The sequence below is a fragment of the Plasmodium falciparum genome (assembly GCF_000002765.6).
Source record: "Plasmodium falciparum 3D7 genome assembly, chromosome: 11".
Lineage (NCBI taxonomy): Eukaryota > Apicomplexa > Aconoidasida > Haemosporida > Plasmodiidae > Plasmodium > Plasmodium falciparum.
This window is the reverse complement of record NC_037282.1, coordinates 625,001-646,735: the sequence shown is the minus strand read 5'-3', so window position 1 is coordinate 646,735 and position 21,735 is coordinate 625,001. Positions and strand designations below refer to the sequence as shown.

The following is a 21,735-nucleotide window of genomic DNA, read 5'->3' as shown; positions in this document are numbered from 1 at the left end:
ATTGTGCTTAATACCTTTTTTTAAATAACCTTTTATAAGTTAACCAAATATGGTTATAATGCAATATAATTTTTAATAATTAATATTTAATTTTAATTTTTGTTTTTATTTTATTTTTTATGGATATATAGAAAAATAAATGAAAAGCAAAGTGTGAAACAAAATAAAAATTTGTGCACAATCTATGGAAAATTTATATTAATACAGATTATTTATGAGGAAATTTGTTATTATATTCATAATAGACATGTCTATTTTCTATAAATCTTTAGACATTATTAATAAGAAAGAAAGGAAAATTCAGAAAGGGAACAAAAATATAACCATGTAAAAATTATACTAAATAAATGAACTCTATACAGTCTATCATATTTTAAAATACGCCTTTATTCATAAAAAAAATGATAAATGAATAAATATAAATAAATACAAAAAAATAATATATATATATATATATATATATATATATATGTATAGCTTTATTGTTTTAATAAATTGTTTTACAGTTTAAATAAATATAAAAAAAAAAAAAAAAAAACATAAAAAAAACCTTAACATGTTCATAAAAAAAAAAAAAAAAAAAAAAAAAAAAACCGTAAAGAAAGCCTTAACATGTTCATAAAAAAAAATATATATATATATATATAATTTTTTATATTATATAAGAAATAAATATTTTGTATAAAAATAAAATATAATAAAATGTGTAACAGATTAAGTCAAGTATAAAATATTATACAAAACATGTAAATGGAAAAGTACTAATAACTTGTATTGGGGATTTTTAACATGGAGAAATACCAAGACGTTTTTAAACAATAAAAGACAGAAAAAATAAAATATAAAATTTGGCTGTTGTAATAAAATATATGACATTATGTTCCTATAACCGAATAAAAAAAAAAAAAAAAAAAAAAAAAAAAAAAAAAAAAAACATACATACATATATATATATATATATATATATTGGCTAGATATAATAAATAAATATGTTTGAAAGTGAATAAAAATTTTTAATTAAATTTTTGATGATTTTTAATCATGAAAATATTTACTCCACATATATATATATATATATATATATTTTTTTCTTTTATAATTTATACATATAAACAATTTAAGTTACATTTTACTCATTTGAATCAATATAATAGTTAACATTCAAGTTTTTTTTTTTTTTTTTTTTTTTTTTTTCAAAATGTCATATAATAAAACTTATGGAGGACAATTCATGGGAATTGGTGCTGTAGCAAGTAACATATATAAATATATTTGTATATGACGTATAATCCCGTATTCAATTTTTTATTTTATTTTATATGTTCCTTATTATCCATGCGGACATCATGAATATTTTTTTCTTTTATGAAAATTATTTATTTTATAATTTAAAGACACATGCAAAAAGTTCCGTTCGAATAGGAATAAATAACATAATCACATAGACACATTAAATTTTTATAATTCGTTCTTTATAGAAAAAAATAATAACACACCAACCGTTGCAAAAAGGGAATTTAATAAAGTAGAAAAAAGTGCTGAGAGTAAAAAGGCAGACAAAGTAGTTATATCTATAGTTGGGGTCAGGTAATATAAAGAAAAAACTTGATTTTTTTCATTTTCATAAAAAAAAAAATATATATATATGTATATATATATTTATTTATTGATTATTTTTTTTTCTTAAGAGGAATAAATATACCAGAAATAACCAATGGACAAATTTACTTTTTATGCACAGCAATATTCGATAACGATGATGTAAAAATGGTAATATATATATATATATATATTTATTTATTTATTTATTTATTATTTTTTTTTTTTTATTTGATATTCCCTTTTACAGTCTATGGAAAAATCAAATCACAATACCTCTTTAGTTCTAGGAGAATATATCGTCTCATCTTACCACGTTACCTTTGATGAGGAAGTAAAAAATATAAAATAATATACAAAAATGTTCTGACATTCTAATATTATATATAAGATTAAGGAATATAAAAATATTAATATGTTTTTATATGAATTAATAATTTATAACCTTGCTTCATCCTTTTTTTTTTTTTTTTTTTTTTTTTTATCAGATTGTATTAAATATTCCAGAAGGTAATAATTTCATAAGGTGTTATGTTTCATGTATTTACGTGACAGAATCTGATGGTACTAGAAACATGAAACTTGAAGGAATCGGATATACTGATGCGTATGTTATAAAGGATTGCAAGGTAGTAAATAAATAATCCATAATATACATACATATATACAAATATGTATATATATATATATATATATATATATATATATATATATATTTATTTATTTGTTATATTAAGGCGTATGTATATTCCTCATGTAAACTAATCAAAGCAGTAGGAGCACCTGATACAGAAGGTTTATATAAATTAATAATATTAAAAAGGAAAGATAAATATATACAAGCGTATATATAATAATCATATATTTATTTATTTATTTATTTATTTATTTATTTATTTATTTATGGATATATTTTTTTTTTTTTAGGGAGTATCAAAATGTCTGTAAAATGCGTCGATGAAAAACATCCATCTATTGTTAAGGAAGAAAGGCCATTCAATGCCTTAGAAGAATTAAAAAAAAAAATTATGGTTTAAATGAAAACTCTTACTTTTTATTTTTTTCTATTTTTTTTTATCTTTTCATTTTTTATTTTTTTCTATTTTTTTTTTATCTTTTCATTTTTTATTTTTTTCTTCAATTATACATTTTAATTTTCTTATATTAAGGAAGAATATTTTTTTTAAGAAACCACGTAAGATAATTTAAATTTTAAAAAATTTCTCTTAAACTAAAAATAGTATTATAGTTAAAATATATTCAGAATGTTTTGTAAGGTCTTATATATATTATATAAGCCGTCTAAATCAATGTATATTCTTTTTTTTTTTTTTTTTTTTTTTTTATTGGGGCAGGAAAATTTGGAATACTATAATAATGTTCAATATATCCTTTTAAAAGAGAAACATACAATATTGTTATGATAATTGATATGTATATTTTTTTTTTTTATATAATAATTTTATATTTATATGTTAATAAATAAACCAACTAAATAGAAAACATGTATATGGTTACACATTATAATAATACCAAGAGTTGTATAGGAATACTTTTTTTGCTTGTGTATTTTTTCGTTTTTTTTTTTTTTTTTTATTTCTTTTATATATATAAAAAAATAAGTAAATCATTCATAAAGTAAAAGGAGAAGAAGAAAAATAATTTTAATGATCAAAAAAAAAAAAAATGAAATTATAAAAAGGAAACGATAAGACCATGGGTGTAACACAATCATTTTATTACATTTTTCTCTTACCCCATTTTTATAAACCGAAAGGACATCAAAAGAAATATAAATAAAAAAAAATATATATATATATAATTTGCATAAGAATATATTTTACAACCATGTTTTTATGATAACAACATAATATATTAAATATACATGTTTATATGTGTAACAACTTCTATAATTTTGTTTTTTTTATAATTCTTTTTTTCTTTATGCGAATATACAAAAAAAAGAAAGGAAAGAAAAAGAAAGGAAAGAAAAAGAAAGGATATATATATTATATATATATTATATGTCCCTACATATAATATTAAAATATTTTACTTTTATAATAATTAATATATTTTTTCAAATACATATATATAATATACACTTTTATAATCACCGTTATATAATATATATATATATATATATATAAATATATATTTATATATACATACATATTTACTCCTCTTTACATATATATTAAGTAAAAACCTTAATGAAATGTGATTAAATAAAAAATTATACATATTTTATTGTAATAATTCGATAGGATAGAATATATTCTATTCAATTTCACAATTTTTTCTTTTCTTTTTTTAAAATGGTTAATTTTCATTTACAAAAAATATGAGATTCATAAAATAACTATTTTATTTATCATTAAAAAAAAAAAAAAGAAAAAACAAAAAAACATGTGCTAATTAGGAAAAAGTTAATATTTATATATATTATATATATAAAAAAAAAAATACCAAAAATTATAAACCTCGAATAGCCATAAAAAAAATAAAATAAGAAAAAGGATTCAATCTTTGAATCGTTAATGATGAAAAGGAAAAAACACATGATGTTCCTCCTTTTTTTTTTTTTTTTTAATCATGCTAACATTATAAAGTGTTATTTATTTAATATATAAATAATAAATACATATTTTTGTAAATACTTCATAAAAATGTAAAAATAATTATTTTATATATAATTAATAAAAAATATTACAATTTTTTATAAATTGAAATAATTTGTTGACTTATTTATATTTTTTTTTTTTTGTTCTGTTTTTATAAAAAAAAAAAAAATATATATATATATATTTATTTTCATATATAATAAATAAAAATCTACAAAATGTAATTAATTATTATAATTATATATATATATATATATATATATATATCTAATAAATATTAAATATAAATAATATATGCTATTTGTATATATATATATATATAGCAAGAAAAAAAAGTTCTCTACATAAATAAAATATTATTGTTATATATTGTTAATATATATATACATATATATATATAATATAATATTATATTATAGGCTAAAAATGTAAACAAAATTGTTAGCAGTTTTTTTTTTTTTCATGACTTCCCACATTTTATACCATTTTAAACAGTGCATGCTCTTATAAAAATAAAAAAAAAAAAATTATTCTAAATACTAAATTTGTTTTTTGAAGTTGTTTTAAGAAATTATAACATCACCTAAAATTTATTTTTTTATAATACCCTCCATTTTATTATCATTGAAATATGTATATATATAATATTATTAATATTGTTTTTTTTTTTTTTTTCTTTTTTCATATATATATATATATATATATAATAATAAAATACCCTATATTAAAAAAATTTACTACATATATATAAATATCATTATTAAATATATATATATATTATATATATATATATATTTATATAATATATTATATATTATATATGTATATAAAAAAGAAAAAAAAATAACAAGCCCATCATCCATTATTTTTTTACGTATAAAAAAATAAAAGAAAAGTTAAGCCCTATAATAATATATATAATAAATTATGTATGTATATAACATATAATATGTAGTGATATATTATAAATTATAGTAATGTATAAATATAAAAACAACATTTTTGTATTTATACATAATTAAAAAAAATATATATACTATTCAAATATATATTATATATATTATATATATAATATAACCTTTCATAATTTTTTTCTTTTCGCTTAATTTTTTTTTTTTTTTTTTTTTGGTATATGTAAAATAAATTTATATATTTATTATATTATATTTTTTATTTTTCTTATAACATTTGTATAAATAATATATTTTATTTATATTTGTAGTATAATAAATTATTATTTATTATATTATATATTATACATATATTTATATATATATAAAATATAATAATATATATATTATATCTATATATATTGTTATATAATATTTTATATAAATCATTATATAAAAAAAAATGTACATATAATTGGTACATTGTTTCTTTTTTTTTTTTTTTTTTTCTGTATATATTTTTATCTCTTTTTTTAAAAAAATAATATATATTTTATTTATATATATAATAATATGAAATATGGAATTATTTACATATTTTTATATTTTAATGTTATTTATTATTATAATATATATATAATATATATAATATAATATATAATAATAATAAATATATTTATAATATTATTTTTGAATGTGAATATAATTTATATAATTTATTTTTTTATTTTTATTTATATATTTTTTTCTTAATCTATAAATAATAAATTAATAGAATTTATAATTATATACATATATATAGAATTTTATATTTTTTAAAATAAATGGAAAATGATTTTTTCAATAATTGTTATATGATTTATTATTATATATATTTATAAGTCACATATAATATATATATATATATATATATAATTATGATGATTTTATAAATAAATCCCATATAATTATAATCGTATATATTTTATATTTATGAAAAAATCTATAAACTTGTATATTATTATAAGTATAAAATTATTTTTAAAATCTCCATTTTTTTAGTATAATATATGTTTTATATATATGAATATATTTAGACTTTTTTTTTTTTTTTTTTTCCAGATATATATTAATGAATACATGTATATATAATATATATATATATATATATTTCATATTTAATTTTATATAAGTTTTTTTAATTTAAAAATTTTGTATTATTTTATTTATAAAAAACAATACGTATTTTTTTTTTTTTTTTTTTTTTAATTTTAATCCTTATATTAAATTAAAACGAAGAAAGAAAAAGAAAAAAGAAATATTATATATATATGTATATATAAGAAGAAATTTTACTGATAATATTTTTTATTATTATATATATGTATATATATATATATATATGTATATTTTTTTTTTCTGATGTTATTATTTTCTACAATTATATATATATATATATATGTATATATGTACCATGCGTATATTTTATTAACCAATATATTTGTAAGTTTTTAATAAGTATATTATATGGATACATTTATATATAAATAAAATTTTGTTAAAAATAAGAATATGTTATTTTATATAAATAATGTGTTCTTTATAATTATACATGTTAAAAATTTTATATAAGTTTACATATTCTTTTCAAATATTCAACCTTGTTTGTGATTTTAGTATGTAATTCGGAACATTATAAAAAAAAGAAAAAAAGAAAAAAAAAGATGAATTAAATTATATTATTTTTTTTTCTCTATTATTTTTTTTAATTTTTTTTTTTTTTTTTTTTTTGTGGTGTGCCTATTTATTTTTTTTTATCTAGGTTTTTTTGTATATTGATAAGAATAAGAAAATATATATAAATATATATATATATATATATATTAATATATTACGTTGTATTTTTATTTTAATATATAATTTTTTTTTTCTTTTCATACGTCTTTAAAGAAAAAAATTCTGTTTTATATTATATTATTATTTAATTTTTTTTTTTTAAGTATACATATATATATATATATATATATATATATATTATTTATATATATGTATATATGACATCGTTAGTTCGTTAATCTGTTATTTTAATTTTGAGAATACAAATTATTATTATTATATATATTTAATAAAAAATGACAAGAAGATATTTAAAGTATTATATTTTTGTTACTTTATTGTTTTTTGTTCAAGTTATTAATAATGTATTGTGTGCTCCCGATAATAAGCAAGAGGTAAGAATATATATAATAAAACAGTTTTATGTAAATTTTTGAATAGACTAATGAAATGTTATATAAATATATTTTTCATTGTAATATATATATATATATATATATATATATGTGTGTGTACACATTTGAAAATTTTAATATCATTTTGTGATATATATGTATATTATATATTATATTTTTTCATTTTTTGTTTTATTTTTTTTTTATAGCAAGGAAAATATTTGAATAGAACAATAAACATTTTAAATGCGGGAAAAAATATAGCCAAAAGTTATGGTCACAATAAATTAAAACCTATACACATTTTAAGTGCCCTAGCAAAGAGTGACTATGGTAATATAATAGATGGACAAATTGAATGAATAAAGATATACATCATATATATATATATATATATATATATATATTATTAAAGATATTTCTTCCTTTCAACGAAATTTATGTTTCTATATTCATTTTTAACTTATTTCTTTTTTTAATAGGTTCAACTTTATTTAAGGAAAATAATGTTAATGCCGCTAACTTGAAGGAATATATAGATATTGCCTTAGAACAAACAAGAGCGGGAGCGGTATGTATAAAAATAAAAACATTTATTTTATATATATATATATATAAGCCATTTGGCTGTTTCTCAAAAAGCTATTTAAAAAAAAAAAAAAAAAAAAAAAAAAAAAGAAAGAAATAAAGAGAAAGAAAGAACCTGTACAAGTCATATCATTTCTTTATTTTATTATTATTATTTTTTTTTAAATAGCTATATGAAAAAAAAAGTTTATAAAATATATAAAATTATATATATATATATATATATATATATATTTATTTATACATTTTTAATTTATTTATATTCTCATTATTATTTGTACAATAATATTAATTTTTTTTTTTTTTTTTTTTTTTTTAATAGCCATTGGATAATAAAAGCAAAATTGTAAACTCTGCCGAAGTTAAGGAAACATTAGCTTTAGCTGAAGCTGCTGCCAACAAGTACAAAAGCCCCAAAGTGGATGTTGAACATTTGTTAAGTGGATTATCAAATGATGAATTAGTAAATGAAATTTTTAATGAAGTTTATTTAACCGATGAAGCCATTAAAGCAATATTAAAAAGAAAATTTGAAAAAACGAAAAAGGATAAAGATGGAAAAACCGGAACTTTATACATTGAACAATTTGGTTCCAATATGAATGAAAAAGTAAGAAATGGAAAATTACAAGGTATCTATGGAAGAGATGAAGAAATTAGAGCAATTATTGAATCTTTGTTAAGATATAATAAGAACAGTCCAGTTTTAGTTGGTAATCCTGGTACTGGTAAAACAACAATTGTTGAAGGTTTAGTATACAGAATTGAAAAAGGAGATGTACCAAAAGAATTACAAGGATATACTGTTATTAGTTTAAATTTTAGAAAATTTACTTCAGGAACATCATATAGAGGAGAATTCGAAACGAGAATGAAAAATATAATTAAAGAATTAAAAAATAAAAAAAATAAAATTATCTTATTTGTTGACGAAATTCACTTATTATTAGGAGCTGGTAAAGCCGAAGGAGGTACAGATGCAGCTAATTTATTAAAACCAGTTTTATCTAAAGGTGAAATAAAATTGATTGGTGCAACAACTATAGCTGAATATAGAAAATTTATAGAAAGTTGTTCAGCTTTCGAAAGAAGATTTGAAAAAATTCTTGTAGAACCTCCTTCAGTAGATATGACCGTAAAAATTTTAAGATCTTTAAAAAGTAAATACGAAAACTTTTATGGTATTAATATAACAGATAAAGCTTTAGTAGCAGCAGCAAAAATATCGGATAGATTTATAAAAGATAGATATTTACCAGATAAAGCTATTGATTTATTAAATAAAGCTTGCTCCTTTTTACAAGTACAATTATCAGGAAAACCTAGAATTATTGATGTAACAGAAAGAGATATAGAAAGATTGTCATATGAAATAAGTACATTAGAAAAGGATGTAGACAAAGTATCCAAAAAGAAATATAATAAATTGATTAAAGAGTTTGAGGAGAAAAAAGAACAATTAAAGAAATATTATGAAGAATATGTTATTACAGGAGAGAGATTAAAGAGAAAAAAAGAAATTGAAAAGAAATTAAATGATCTTAAAGAATTAACACAAAATTATGTATATTCAAATAAAGAACCACCTATAGAATTACAAAATAGTTTAAAAGAAGCTCAACAAAAATATTTAGAATTATATAAAGAAACAGTAGCTTATGTTGAAGCAAAAACACACAATGCAATGAATGTTGATGCAGTTTATCAAGAACATGTATCATATATATATTTAAGAGATTCTGGTATGCCACTTGGTTCTTTATCATTTGAATCATCAAAGGGTGCATTAAAATTATATAATAGTTTATCTAAATCCATTATTGGAAATGAAGATATTATAAAATCATTAAGTGATGCTGTTGTGAAAGCAGCTACTGGTATGAAGGATCCAGAAAAACCTATAGGAACCTTTTTATTTTTAGGACCTACAGGTGTGGGTAAAACTGAGTTAGCAAAAACATTAGCTATTGAATTATTTAATTCAAAAGATAACTTGATTCGTGTTAACATGTCAGAATTTACAGAAGCTCACTCTGTCTCCAAAATTACTGGTAGTCCACCAGGTTATGTTGGTTTCAGTGACTCTGGTCAGTTAACCGAAGCAGTCCGAGAAAAACCTCACTCCGTTGTACTTTTTGATGAATTAGAAAAAGCACATGCCGATGTCTTTAAAGTATTATTACAAATTTTAGGAGATGGTTATATTAATGATAATCATAGACGAAATATTGATTTTTCAAATACCATTATTATTATGACATCTAACTTGGGAGCAGAATTATTTAAAAAGAAACTTTTCTTTGATGCCGACAATTCAGGTACTCCAGAATACAAAAGAGTTATGGAAGATGTCAGATTATCTCTTATAAAGAAATGTAAGAAAGTATTCAAACCAGAATTCGTTAACAGAATTGATAAAATTGGTGTATTTGAACCATTGAATAAAAAGAACCTACATAAAATCGTTGCATTAAGATTTAAAAAATTAGAAAAGAGATTGGAAGAAAAAAATATTCAAGTATCTGTTTCTGAAAAGGCTATTGATTATATTATAGATCAATCATATGATCCAGAATTAGGAGCAAGACCTACCTTAATATTTATTGAAAGTGTTATTATGACCAAATTTGCTATTATGTATTTGAAGAAAGAATTAGTAGATGATATGGATGTATTTGTTGATTATAATAGTAAAGCTAAAAACTTGGTTATAAACTTATCTAAGACCTAAAAAAATTACGCATATATATATATATATATATATATAACATGGGTTGTATAATTTAAAAGAAAATTTTTTTTTTATAATTGTTTTTTCATCCTTAATTATTTTGGAAATATATATATATATATATATATATATATATATATATTTGATTAATAATTATTAAATTAAAAAATAATCTTGTTTTTAATTAAAATTGCTGAATATTATATATATAAATAATATATATATATATATATTTAATTCTTTCCTTTAACACATTTGTAAATTTATTGTTACTTGTGTGTTCCTTTTTTTTTTTTTTTTTTTTTTTTTTTAATATATGTATATATATATATATATATATATATATATATATATGAGACATTTTTTTTATAATTAATATATATAACTATTTATATTAACATATATATATATATATATATATATATATATATATATATATGTTTATTATTTATATGAGAAATTTTGTTTTACATTATTTTATTTTTGTCCAACATTTTTTAGAAGTACATTTTTATATTTATTATATTTTTAATTTTTTTTTGAAATTTTTTTTAAGAATTAACGAAATTATATATTTTTTTAAATAAAACTATTATTATAATATATATTATAATATATATTTCATCTTTATAATAAGATTTATTGAGAATAAATATTAACAGACGATGAATGTAATGATGTTTATAAGGATCATTAAGCATATATATTTCTGTCTTCATATATTATATATATATATATATATAAGTGCTCTCCATAATTTAATATAAATGAAGATGCGATTTATAATATATTATGTTCTTTTAATAGCAATAAATATAATAATTTTGCATTTTTTAATTTATATTAAGTGAAACAGTTTTATCTTATATGCCATTTACAAAAGAAATGAATTTCGTTCATTAAATAAATAATGACGCGAGGAAAATTAGCATGCATCTTTTGTTTTCCTTTTTTTGATTTTAATAATAAAAAAAAAATGAAATAAATAAATAAATAAATAAATATATATATATATATATATATATTTATTTATTTATTTATAAATGCATGTCGCTCTTTTTATTACATGAAATTAAGCATTATGTATACGTTATAATACATAACAGGCTTATACACATTTTTATACAAAAATTAAATTTTTCGTATATATTATAAATGGGATCTTTATTTTATGTATTTGTTTTTTTTTCTTAAGCTCTAAGTTATTTATTAAAAAAAAATATATATATATATAATTTATATAGAATAATTCTTTTCTCTTAAAATATATTATATATTATGAAATTCAAAGAAAAAAAAAAAAAATATATATATGAGAATAAAAGTGTTATATTTTTTTTTTTTTTTTTATTATATATTCTTTTTTAGCTAGCTGCAAGTACTTTTCCCAATTTTTTTTTTTTTTTTTTTTTAATAAATTTACATTTAATTTTTTTTCGTTTTTTAATGTTTTAAAACATATTATATATATAAATATATAAATATATATATATATATATATATATATGTAATTTATATGTTTTACTTTTTAATTGCACATTTATATATTTTATTCTTATAAATAAAGGTTGTATAATATATTGATGTTTCATTTTATCTTTTTTTTTTTTTTTTTTTATTCATATATTCATTTTGCCTTGATTTGATTTTATTTTATTAATCTATGTAAGGTCTAATTATTTTACGTATTTCCCTTTTTTAAAAACTTTTCCATTATAACATAAATAAATAAATAAAAAAAAAAAAAAAAAATGTATGGAAAAATGATGACTTGAATATTTACATATATATATATATAATATATTTTTTTATTTTTTTATTTTTCCATTTATAAGCGAAAATATAAATTTTGATATAATTTATGTTGTTTTTTTTATAATAAAGAAAATAATGTTATAAATAAAATGTATATATATTATATATAATATATATTTCCTGCCTTTTAGCTCAAAACTATAAAATTGAAATATTGTAATTATATTAATGTAAGGGTAAAAAAGAGCAAAAAAAAAAAAAAAAAAAAAAAATTTTATTCTTTTGTTGTTATAGGTTTTTTTTTTCTTTTTTTTTTTTTTTTACTTTTTTTTTTTTTTTAGTTTTGTATATTATAAAAATTTTACTTTAATATATATGTCATGATTACTTAATATAATATTTTTGTAAAATAAATATATATTATATATATATATATATATATATATTAATATTTATATTATATATATATATATATATATATATATTATATATATATAATATTAATATGTATATAAAATTTTATTTTATTCTATTCATTTTTCTTTTTTTCGTGTATATATATAAATTGAAGAGTATATTTTCCCCCGTAATGTTACATATTTTTATTTATTGTATTAGAAAAAGTCCTAGATTATTATTATTTGTTTTATTACATGCATAATAATATATATATATATATATATATATATGTAATATATATTAATACATACTACTATATTAATATATTATACTTCTAACATTCGAATTATATATTTGTATATATATTAATTCTGTTGTTACGGTTTTTTTTTTTTTTTTCTTCTTTTTTTGGGTTAGTTTTATGTTGAATAAAATTATATAGAACTATAAATTTTATATATATAATATAAATAATATTATTATATTTATAATGATATTATGTATATATATTTTTTTTTAATACCTTAATAATTATTATAATTTATATGTAAATCAAAAAAAAAAAAAAAAAAAAAAAAAAAAAGAGATTAAGAAAAAAATAGGAAGAAGAAAAAATAGGATACCAATATATAATATATAATATATAATATATAAATAGTTAATATTATTATATTTTTTATAATAATAATAATAAGAAAAAAAAAAAAAGTAAAGGAATAAAAGTAAAAAAAGAAAAATATAAAAAATAAAAGAAAAATAAAATAAAATAAAATAAAAGATATAGTATAAAATAATATTACATATATATATATATATTATATACATATTAATATTAATGTACTTTTAAAAATTTTTTTTTTTTTTGTTTTGTTTTGTTTTGTTTTGTTTTTATTTTTTTTTTTTGTTTGTTTATTTTTTAATATATAACATATATATTTTGAGAAATATATAGTTTTAGTAAAATCTAATCATTAATTTATATATATATATATATATATATTTATATATACATCATTTAGTATTGAATATATTGAGCGTTATAAATAAAGAAAAAAAATATGGCAAAGAGAATTTTTAGTGTAAGTTTTTTACTAGTATTGTTAAACGTTTTGCACATATGCATTAAATTTAGTGTTGCTGATTTACCAACCCATGTAGAAACAAAGAATTTATTAGGTAAATGGAAAATTTTAAGGACTAAAACATCACCAAATTTGACTACTTGTGGTTCTAGTCAACCTAATAAGAATACATATAATGTAGGTATAACAGATTATAAAAAATATTTGCTTGAAAACAATTATGAGTTTGTTTCAGAATTGAATGTAATATTATCAGATGATTATGTATTATATGGTGATATATATAATACCCAAGATAATGAGCACAGAAGTAAATGGAAAGTGTTAGCTGTGTATGATGAGAATAAGAGAGTTATTGGTACATGGACAACTATATGTGATGAGGGTTTTGAAATAAAAATTGGGAATGAAACGTATGCAGCTTTAATGCATTATGAACCTAATGGAAAATGTGGTCCTGTATCTGATGAAGATTCTTTAGATTCAAATGGAGATACTGATTGTTATACTACAAGTTTTAGTAAGATAAGATATGGTTGGTTAGATGTGGAGAATGAAAAAAATGAACATTTACATGGTTGTTTTTATGCAGAAAGAATTTTTGATAATGTAAATGAAATTAAACATTTAGATTCTTTTACTATAGATAAAGATTCTCAAAATGTTCTTCAAACATTTACTTATGACACTAAATTAAATAATATCTTAAATTCTAATAATATGTTATATAAATTTGGTAATTTACAAAAACCAACATTTACCAAAAGAAACAATACAAATGTACAATTTAATTCTGAATTAAATTGGCACAGAATGAAACACCACGGAAAAAAAAAACCATTGAAGAAATCCATGTTGGATGCATCAAGACAAACTTATGCATGTCCATGTAACGCTAACGAAGTTGTTGATAATGTAATAAATAAAGGAGATTCAGATAATCCAGTATCACCAACCTTAATTCAATTAAATAATAACCTAAAGAATACAACACAAACAGGTAATAAAGATACAAATGAAATGGATTTAGAAAATTATGAGGATACATTAAATTCTCCTAAAAGAGAATTAGAAATAAACGAATTACCAAAGAATTTCACTTGGGGAGACCCATGGAATAAAAATACCAGAGAATATGAGGTTACTAATCAATTATTATGTGGTTCATGTTATATAGCTTCACAATTATATGCATTTAAAAGAAGAATAGAAGTGGCACTTACCAAAAAATTGGATAGAAAATATTTGAACAATTTTGATGATCAATTATCCATACAAACTGTTTTATCATGTTCTTTTTATGACCAAGGATGTAATGGTGGATTCCCATATTTAGTATCTAAGCTAGCTAAATTACAAGGTATCCCATTAAATGTATATTTCCCATATAGTGCAACTGAGGAAACTTGTCCATATAATATAAGCAAACATCCTAATGATATGAATGGTTCTGCTAAATTAAGAGAAATCAATGCTATATTTAATAGTAACAATAATATGAGTACTTATAACAACATTAATAATGACCACCACCAATTAGGTGTATACGCAAATACTGCATCTTCACAAGAACAACATGGTATTTCTGAAGAAAACAGATGGTACGCTAAAGATTTTAATTATGTAGGTGGTTGTTATGGATGTAACCAATGTAATGGTGAGAAAATTATGATGAATGAAATTTATAGAAATGGTCCTATCGTTTCTTCTTTTGAAGCTTCTCCAGATTTTTATGACTATGCTGATGGTGTGTATTTTGTTGAAGATTTCCCACACGCTCGTAGATGTACCATCGAACCTAAAAACGATGGTGTCTATAACATAACAGGTTGGGATCGTGTTAACCATGCCATTGTTTTGTTAGGATGGGGAGAAGAAGAAATTAATGGAAAATTATACAAATATTGGATAGGAAGAAATAGTTGGGGAAATGGTTGGGGTAAAGAAGGATACTTTAAAATTTTAAGAGGACAAAATTTCAGTGGTATTGAAAGTCAGAGTTTGTTTATTGAACCTGATTTTTCAAGAGGTGCTGGTAAAATACTTTTAGAAAAAATGCAAAAGGAATTAGGAAATTAAGTTCTAATATATATATATATGTCTTAATCTAAAAAAAAAAAAAAAAAAAGGGAGAAAAAGAAACAAAAGTATATAGATGTTACAATAATCATATGTTGCATATATTATATATATATATATATATATATGTATATTTTATTTTTTTTTTTTGCTATTTTGAAAAATAAAGATATTCTTATAAATATGTATATTTTTAAATATGATATATTTTATTCCTTCATTTATTAATTATTATTATGATATATTTTTTTAAAAATATAATTAGTATTTTTCTTTTAGTTAATATATATATATATATATATATATTTTACTTAAGATTTTTCATTTTTTCATTTTTTCATTTTTTCAAATTTTCAAATTTTCAAATTTTCAATTTATCAATTTTTCTTTTTTTTTTAAATTAAAATTTTGTGTTTTTTTTTTTTTTTTTTTTTTTTTTTTCTTTTTCGTTTTAATTTTTTTTTTTTTTTCCCAATATATTTATGTATATTAAATTTAAACTTGTAAATGAAAAAAAGGGTATTGCATAATACAATACCTTAATAAGAACCCAATTAAATACATATATATATAATTTATATTAATAAGATGTAAGGGCCATATATATGGTTATAGAATATAGGACAGTATAAACAAAACAAAAAAAAAAAAAAAAAAATGCATATTATATTGTATTGTATTGTATTGTATTGTATTGTATTTTATTTTATTTTATTTTATTTTATTGTATTTTTTTTTTTTTTTTTTTTTTTTTTTTAAATAAAGCACTAAAATATGGTGTATATAATTTATGGTATCTATATTGTTTAAAATGGTTATAATAGAATTGAAAAAAAAAAAAAAAAAAAAAAAATTACATATATATATTATATAGTGAACATTTAATTTTTGTTTTGTAAAAGAAATTTTAATTTAAATGAAAAAAAAAATATAAATTCCTTGCACAGTAATATTAAAAAAAGGAACATTTTTTTTTTTTTATTATTTTATTTTAATTTATTTTAATATTTTCATATATTTATTTTGTGAATTTTTAATATATTTTTTTTTTTTATATTATCCGTTCCGATTATGTTAAATATATTGAATAACGTATATTGATATGAGCTAATGCTTTTAAAATAATATCTATAAAAAAAAAAAAAACATACACATAAAAGTATTACATATATATATATATATATATATATATATATATGTATATATTTTTTTTTTTGTTTATCCATGTATTTATTTTTATTAATGTAATAACATTTAACGAAAGGAAGGGTTGAAATTTTATGTCCTTAAAATGGAACACATATAAGTAAATATATCTTTTTTATTTTATATTAAAATTTTTTAAAATGGTTAAGGATGAAAATATGCGAGATGAGCTGGAAGAAGAGATTGATAATTTAAGAGCTCGTTTTTTTGTAAATCGTCTTTTTGAGAGGGTATTTTGTAGTCATTATTTAAGGAAGGTAGGATATAAAAATAAAATATATATATATATATATGTAAAATATATAACTTGGTAATGTTTTATGTCAATAATAATTATAGTAAATGATATATTTTTATTTTTTTTTTATTTTTTTTTATTTTTTTTTTTATTTTTTTTTTTTGGAACGAAGGTAATGATAAGAAGCAAATGGATGAGATACAGAATGGAAGTGTTTATATTACTTCTAATAGGTGTGTTAAGTTTTATTATAAGATTATTTTCAGTAATACGTAATGAGGCTATAATACATGAATATGATCCTTATTTTAATTATAAATTAACAAATATTTTAAAAGAAGAAGATTTTTATAAATTTTGGAATTATTTCGATGAAAAGTCATGGTATCCATTAGGTAGAACAACTGGGCAAACATTATTTCCAGGATTAATGATTACTAGTTTTTTATTTTATAAGATATGTCATTTTTTTGGTATATTAGTAAGTATGAGAAATATATGTATATATATTGGTCCGATATTTAGTTTTTTTACATGTATAATATCTTATTTTTTAACAAGAGAAATTTATAATTTTAGTGGTGCAGCTTTATTATCAGCATTATTTGTATCTATTTCACCTTCTCATATTTCAAGAACAGTTGCTGGATCTTATGATAATGAATCTATATCTATATTTTTATTATTATTATGTATATATAATTGGATCAGATGTTTAAAAAAAGGATCTCTTTTATCTGTATTAATATGTTCTCTTTCAACATATTATATGGCATTATCTTGGGGTGCATATATATTTATAACGAATTCGATTAGTTTATTTATGTTAATTATAATAATATTAAAGAAATATACAATTAAACATTTTATTATATATAATGTATATTATATTTTAACAACTATATTATGTCTTAATATTCCATGTATACATCGTTCAGTCTTTATAAGTATTGAACATTTAGCAACACATTCAATTTATATTCTTTCTACTTTTATGATGTTTCTTCATTTTATAATGAAACATTTTCATCTTAACGAAATATATATAAAACACAAATTTATACAATTATCATTTATTTTTTTTATTATAATATTTAAATATTTCATATTTACAGATAAATTATCATGGAATCATAGATCTAGAACCTTACTTGATCCAACATATGCATCTAAACATAATCCAATCGTAGCATCTATATCAGAACATCAACCAACGACATGGTCTTCCTATTTTTTTGACATACATTTGATATTGTTATTTTTCCCCCTTGGATTATATGAGTGTTTTAAAAAAAACGGATCAATAGAATCATTTTTTTTAGGAATCTTTACAGTCTTATGTTTATATTTTTCATCTTTGATGGTAAGGCTACTTTTGATTTTTTCGCCTTTCTCATGTATACTTAGTTCGATTGGATTATCATCATTAATAAGTCGTTTTGTGCCCATCATAAGGATTTCTCCGGACACATACTTGTCCTCGATTATATTATTGCATAATGTCAAACGCAAAAACAACAAAAATAATGATAATGATAATGATAATAATGATAATGATAATAATGATAATAATAATAATGACAATAATAATGATAATGATAATAATGACAATAATAATGATAATTATAATAATGATAATAATAATGATAGTTATAATAATAATAACAATTATAATGATAGTTTTACATATCCAAATATACCATCTAATGGGAATGTATTAGATAAGGATGAAAATGTGTCTTCTTTAAATTCTATGAGAAGACATGAAAATATTTTGGAAGAATTTAATACAATAAAAAATGATATAAAGTATATGGGAGAATATAAGAAAGGAATAAAATGTAATAATAATACAAATATATATGTAAAAAAATTAAATTTTAATAAATTAGAAAGAAGAAATAATATATCTATATTAACCAGTGTATCAATAGTTCTGATGTTATTATATTATGTCATATTAATTATTCTTCATTCAACATGGTGTTCATCTATAGCTTATTCAGAATCTAATATTACATTTTATAGTAGAAATAAAAACGGAGATAGATATATTAATGATGATATAAGACAAATGTATAAATGGATAAATGAAAATACCGAGATAAACTCTAAGATCGTTGCATGGTGGGATTATGGCTACCAATTAAGTGTCATGAGTAATCGAATAACCTATATTGATAATAATACTTGGAACCCTGAACAAATAGCAACTATTGGTTTAATATTAAGTACAAATGAAAAAGAAGCATATGAATATTTAAAGATGTTAGATTGTGATTATATACTAGTTTCTTATGGTGGATATTCTAAAAATTCATCAGATGATTTAAATAAATTTTTATGGATCTTAAAAATTACAAATAAAAAATATAAATTTATTAATCCTTTATTTTATTATTATCATGATAAATATCATCCATTAGGAAAAAATGCTACAACATTTATGACAAACAGTGTACTCTATAAATTGTCGTATTATAATTTAACGAATAATAATATCAAAGGTTATGATTACATTAGAAAAATTCAAGTACCTGAAATTAAAAATTTATATTATTTTGAAGAAGTCTTTACATCTGATGTTTGGGGATTTCGTTTATACAAAATAAAAGATATATATTAATATGTCAATATTGTTATTATATATATATATATATATATATATATATATATATATATTGAAGTATTATTTTATATTATCTTTTAGCCAGACATAATATAAATACATTTATCATATATTTTTTATATTATATAGTATTATTTAATTATTGTGGAAATATTTAAAAATTAGACAAAAGAACAATATATAAGAAAAATTAATTTAATATTTATTTTAAAATGTAAATTCATAAATGCAAATGAATTTATTAGAATATGAAAAAAAAAAAAAAAAAAAGAGGGAAAAAAAAAAGAAAATTATTAAAATTAATTTAAAATTTGGATACTAATAAAAAAAAAAAAAAAAAAAAAGAAAACAAAATAAGTCTTTTTAAAAATATAAAAAATATAGAGAATAAAAGAACAAACATTGTTGCATTGAATGCACATAAAATAAAACATGTATACATATATATATATATATATATATATATATATATATATATATAGGTTTATATATGTTTCTTTTTGGTGACTTAAAAATTAAAAATAATATAAAAAAAAAAAAAATTCAAAGTGAAAGTCAGAATAATTCTTACTTTCATATATTTTATGAAAACAAAACAAAATTTTTTTTTTTTTTTGATGGACCCCCTTTTTTTTTTTTTTTTTGACAAATGTGATGATAAAAAAAAAAAAAAAATAATAATAAATATGAAATTTATACATATAATATTAAATAAATATAAATATAAATATATATCTATATATTTATATATACATATGTATGTGTGTATGTATGTATGTATGTATGTGTGTTTATATGTGTGTTTATATGTGTGTTTATATGTGTGTTTATATGTGTGTTTATATGTGTGTTTATATGTGTGTTTATATGTGTGTTTATATGTGTGTTTATATGTGTGTTTATATGTGTGTTTATATGTGTGTTTATATGTATTTTATTTTATTTTATTTTATTTTTTTGAACATTATTTATCCCTTGGATGTTTCCTTATTTTTTAACTTTTCGATGTGCTCCTCGTTTGGTAATAGGGGTACCAAGGTTAAAGAGAATAAGAGGAAGAATCCACAAGTCAAAATATATAAGCTTAAATTATCAAAATTATAACTATCAATTTTCATTAGGTATGTAATAAATGATGATGTTCCTTTTTTGGTAAGTGAACCTAAATTTTTAACACTCAATATGGTGGCAAAAACACTAGCTTCTAAACCTGGTTGGCAAATATTAGCTGTTAAAATAAATAATGGTAATAATTGTATTTCCGTTATGGCTTCGATTAAGAATCCTCCACTTAATACAAATAATTCATTTGATATTCCTAAGAATTTATTTATATGTTCTGTTAAAATAATAGGAGATATATATATTGGAAAGGAAACTAAAGTTGTTATTATTAATGTTTTTCTTAAACTACAATTTTTTAGGAAAACACGATAAATAATTATTCCTATTAAAGAGGCTATACCATATGTTAATCTTAATGTCCCCATAAACGATGGTCTGAATCCTAATTTATTTGTACAGAAAAAAAAAAAAGCATCATCATAATCTGGACCAGACATATAAACAAATATATATAAGAATGGTCCTAAAAATATAGGTGTATTTATAAATTTAATTAAATCTGATAACTGGTTAAATATATTTCGGTTTGTGGAATATTCTTTTTCTTTTAAAAATAAACATGATAAAGATATAATTAACG

The 21,735-nt window shown here is 18.5% G+C and overlaps 5 protein-coding genes across 5 annotated transcripts in view; 4 read left to right on the top strand and 1 right to left on the bottom strand.

Annotated features, from left to right (window-relative positions):
* Positions 1–1,198: 1,198 nt before the first annotated feature.
* On the top strand, positions 1,199–2,636 carry PF3D7_1116900 (conserved protein, unknown function; the record flags this gene model as incomplete). The annotated part of the gene is made up of 7 exons (XM_024473314.1): positions 1,199–1,253; positions 1,479–1,587; positions 1,689–1,770; positions 1,850–1,933; positions 2,088–2,228; positions 2,337–2,394; positions 2,527–2,636. The coding sequence occupies 7 exons, from the start codon at positions 1,199–1,201 to the stop codon at positions 2,634–2,636; spliced, it is 639 nt and encodes a 212-aa protein (XP_024329121.1).
* Positions 2,637–7,224: 4,588 nt separating this feature from the next.
* Positions 7,225–10,642, top strand: PF3D7_1116800 (heat shock protein 101; the record flags this gene model as incomplete). The annotated part of the gene is made up of 4 exons (XM_001347810.1): positions 7,225–7,323; positions 7,533–7,656; positions 7,806–7,894; positions 8,234–10,642. 4 exons carry the CDS (start codon positions 7,225–7,227, stop codon positions 10,640–10,642), a joined length of 2,721 nt encoding a protein of 906 aa, XP_001347846.1.
* A 3,212-nt stretch (positions 10,643–13,854) lies between these two features.
* PF3D7_1116700 (dipeptidyl aminopeptidase 1) lies at positions 13,855–15,957 on the top strand (the record flags this gene model as incomplete). The annotated part of the gene is made up of 1 exon (XM_001347809.1): positions 13,855–15,957. One exon carries the CDS (start codon positions 13,855–13,857, stop codon positions 15,955–15,957), a length of 2,103 nt encoding a protein of 700 aa, XP_001347845.1.
* Positions 15,958–17,303: 1,346 nt separating this feature from the next.
* On the top strand, positions 17,304–20,027 carry PF3D7_1116600 (dolichyl-diphosphooligosaccharide--protein glycosyltransferase subunit STT3, putative; the record flags this gene model as incomplete). Its single annotated transcript, XM_001347808.2, has 2 exons — positions 17,304–17,420; positions 17,574–20,027. 2 exons carry the CDS (start codon positions 17,304–17,306, stop codon positions 20,025–20,027), a joined length of 2,571 nt encoding a protein of 856 aa, XP_001347844.2.
* Positions 20,028–20,998: 971 nt separating this feature from the next.
* PF3D7_1116500 (folate transporter 2) overlaps positions 20,999–21,735 on the bottom strand; it is a gene marked incomplete at both ends in the record, with an annotated part of 1,368 nt that continues 631 nt past the window's right edge. Inside the window, one exon of the mRNA XM_001347807.1 lies at positions 20,999–21,735. This exon is cut by the window's right edge and continues 631 nt beyond it. Within this exon, the coding sequence (XP_001347843.1) occupies positions 20,999–21,735 (737 nt within the window).